The following is a 2,775-nucleotide window of genomic DNA, read 5'->3' as shown; positions in this document are numbered from 1 at the left end:
GTCTTGTTTGTAGTTTCCTTTGCTTTGCAAAAGCTTTTAAGTTTCATTAGGTCCCATTTGTTTATTTTTGTTTTTATTTCCATTACTCTAGGAGGTGGATCAAAAAAGATCTTGCTATGATTTATGTCAAAGAGCGTTCTTCCTATGTTTTCCTCTAAGAGTTTTATAGTGTCCAGTCTTACATTTAGGTCTCTAATCCATTTTGAGTTTATTTTTGTGTATGGTGTTAAGGAGTGTTCTAATTTCATTCTTTTACATGTAGCTGTCCAGTTTTCCCAGCACCACTTACCGAAGAGACTGTCTTTTCTCCATTATATATCCTTGCCTCCTTTGTCATAGATTAGTTGACCATAGGTGCATGGGTTTATCTCTGGGCTTTCTATCCTGTTCCATTGATCTATATTTCTGTTTTTGTGCCAGTACCATATTGTCTTGATTACTGTAGCTTTGTAGTATAGTCGAAGTCAGGGAGTCTGATTCCTCCAGCTCCATTCTTTTCCCTCAAGACTGCTTTGGCCATTCAGGGTCTTTTGTGTCTCCATACAAATTTTAGATGTTTTGTTCTAGTTCTGTAAAAAATGCCATTGGTAATTTGATAGGGATTGCATTGAATCTGTAGATTGCTTTGGGTAGTATAGTCATTTTCACGATATTGATTCTTCCAATCCAAGAATATGGTATAGCTCTCCATCTGTTTGTATCACTTTAATTTCTTTCATCAATGTCTTATAGTTTTCTGTATACAGGTCTTTTGTCTCCCTAGGTAGGTCCATTCCCAGGTATTTCACTCCCTCTGTTGCAATGGCAAATGGGAGTGCCTCCCTAACTTCTTTTTCAGATCCTTCATCATTAGTGTATAGGAATTCAAGAGATCTCTGTGCATCAATTTTGCATCCTGCAGCTCCACCAAATTCATTGACTAGCTCTAGTAGTTCTCTTGTGGCATGCCTAGGACTCTCCATGCACAGTATCATGTCATCTGCAAACAGTGACAGTCTCACCTCTTCTTGTCCAATTTGTATTCCTTTTATCCCTCCTTCCTCTCCGATTGCCACGGCCAGGACCCCGAAAACCATGTTGAATAATAGTGGTGAAGGTGGACATCCCCGCCCTGCTCCCGATCCCAGAGGAAATGCCCCCAACCCTTCACCATTGAGAATGATGCTTGCTGTGGGCGTGTCGCACATGGCCTCCATTATGTTGAGGTAGGTTCCCTCCATGCCCACTCTCCGGAGAGCCTCCATTATAAATGGGTGTTGAATTTTTTCAAAAGCCCTCTCTGCATCCATTGAGATGACCATATGGTTTCCAGTTTTCAGTTTGTCAATATGGTGCATCACATTGATTGATTTGCATATATTGAAGAATCCTTGCATCCCTGGGACAAATCCCACCCAATCATGGTGAATGATCCTTTTAATGTGTTGTTGCATTCTGTTTGCTAATATTTTGTTGAGGATTCTTGCATTCATATTCATCAGTGATTTTGGTCTGCAATTTTCTTTTTTTGTAGTATCTTTGTCTGTTTTTGGTATCAGGGTGATGGTGGCCTCATAGAATGAGTTTGGGAGTATTCCATCCTCTGCAACCCTCTGGAAGAGTCTGAGAGGACGGGTGCTAGCTCCTCTCCAAACGACAGAATTCACCTGTGAAGCCACCCAGTCCTGGACCCCTGCCCATTGGAAGATCTTCAATCACTGTTTCAACCCCACCACTTGTGATCGGTCTGTTCACACTTTCCACTTCCTCCTGGTTCAGTCTCGGAAACCTACACCCCTCCGGGAATCTGTCCATCTCTTCCAGGCTGTCCATTCCACTGGCATAGAGTCGATTGTAGTAGTCTCTCAGGATACCCTGTATTTCTGTGGTGTCTGTTGTAACTTCTCCTTTTTTCATCTCTAATTTTATTGATTTGAGTCCTCTCCCTCTTTTTCTTGATGAGTCTGGCTGAAGGTTTATCAATTTTGTTTATCTTCTCAAAGAACCAGCTTTTAGTTTTATTGATCTTTGCTATTATTTTCTTTGTTTCTATTTCATTTATTTCTGCTCTGATCTTTATGATTTCTTTCCTTCTGCTAACTTTGGGTTTTGTTTGTTCTTCTTTCTCTAGTTTCTTTAGGTGTTAGGTTAAATTGTTTATTTGAGATTTTTCTTGTTTCTTGAGGTAGGCTTGTATTGCTATAAACTTCCCTCTTAGAACTGCTTTTGCTGCATCCCATAGGTTTTGGACCATCGTGTTTTCATTGTCAATTGTCTCTAGGTACTTTTTGATTTTCTCTTTGATTTCTTCAGTGATCTCTCAGTTATTTAGTAATGTATTCTTTAGCCTCCATGTGTTTGTGTTTTTTATGTCTTTTTCCCTGTAACTGATTTCCTAATCTCGTAGCGTTGTGGTCAGAAAAGATGCTTGATGTGATTTCAATTTTCTTAAATTCACTGAGGCTTGATTTGTGACCCAAGATGTGATCTATCCTGGAGAACGTTCTGTGCACACTTGAGAAGAAAGTGTAATCCTCTGTTTTTGGATGGAATGTTCTATAAATATCAATTGAATCTATCTGGTCTATTGTGTCATTTAAAGCTTGTGTTTCCTTATTAATTTTCTGTTTGGATGATCTGTCCATTGGTGTAAGTGAGGTGTTAAAGTCCTGCACTATTATTGTGTTACTGTCGATTTCCTCTTTTATAGCTGTTAGCAGTTGCCTTATGTATTGAGGTGCTCCTATGTTGGGTGCATATATATTTATAATTGTTATATCTTCTTCTTGGATTGAT

At 39.2% G+C, this 2,775-nt stretch overlaps 1 protein-coding gene across 21 annotated transcripts in view; it reads left to right on the top strand.

Annotated features, from left to right (window-relative positions):
• Window positions 1–2,775, top strand: part of PDE4D (phosphodiesterase 4D) — a 739,244-nt gene that overhangs the window by 574,969 nt on the left and 161,500 nt on the right. The window contains exon 6 of one of the 21 annotated variants that reach the window (XM_055086577.1): window positions 1,062–1,122. The exons of the other annotated variants lie outside the window; for them this stretch is intronic. Within the exon in view, the coding sequence (XP_054942552.1) occupies window positions 1,062–1,081 (20 nt within the window). The 3' untranslated portion in view covers window positions 1,082–1,122. Of the gene's footprint in view, window positions 1–1,061; window positions 1,123–2,775 lie in introns of those variants that run through there. 21 annotated transcript variants of the gene reach the window in all.

This window comes from Physeter macrocephalus, chromosome 8 (genome assembly GCF_002837175.3).
Source record: "Physeter macrocephalus isolate SW-GA chromosome 8, ASM283717v5, whole genome shotgun sequence".
NCBI lineage: Eukaryota > Metazoa > Chordata > Mammalia > Artiodactyla > Physeteridae > Physeter > Physeter macrocephalus.
The sequence above is the reverse complement of the archived record's forward strand: the minus strand, read 5'-3'. Positions and strand labels throughout refer to the sequence as shown.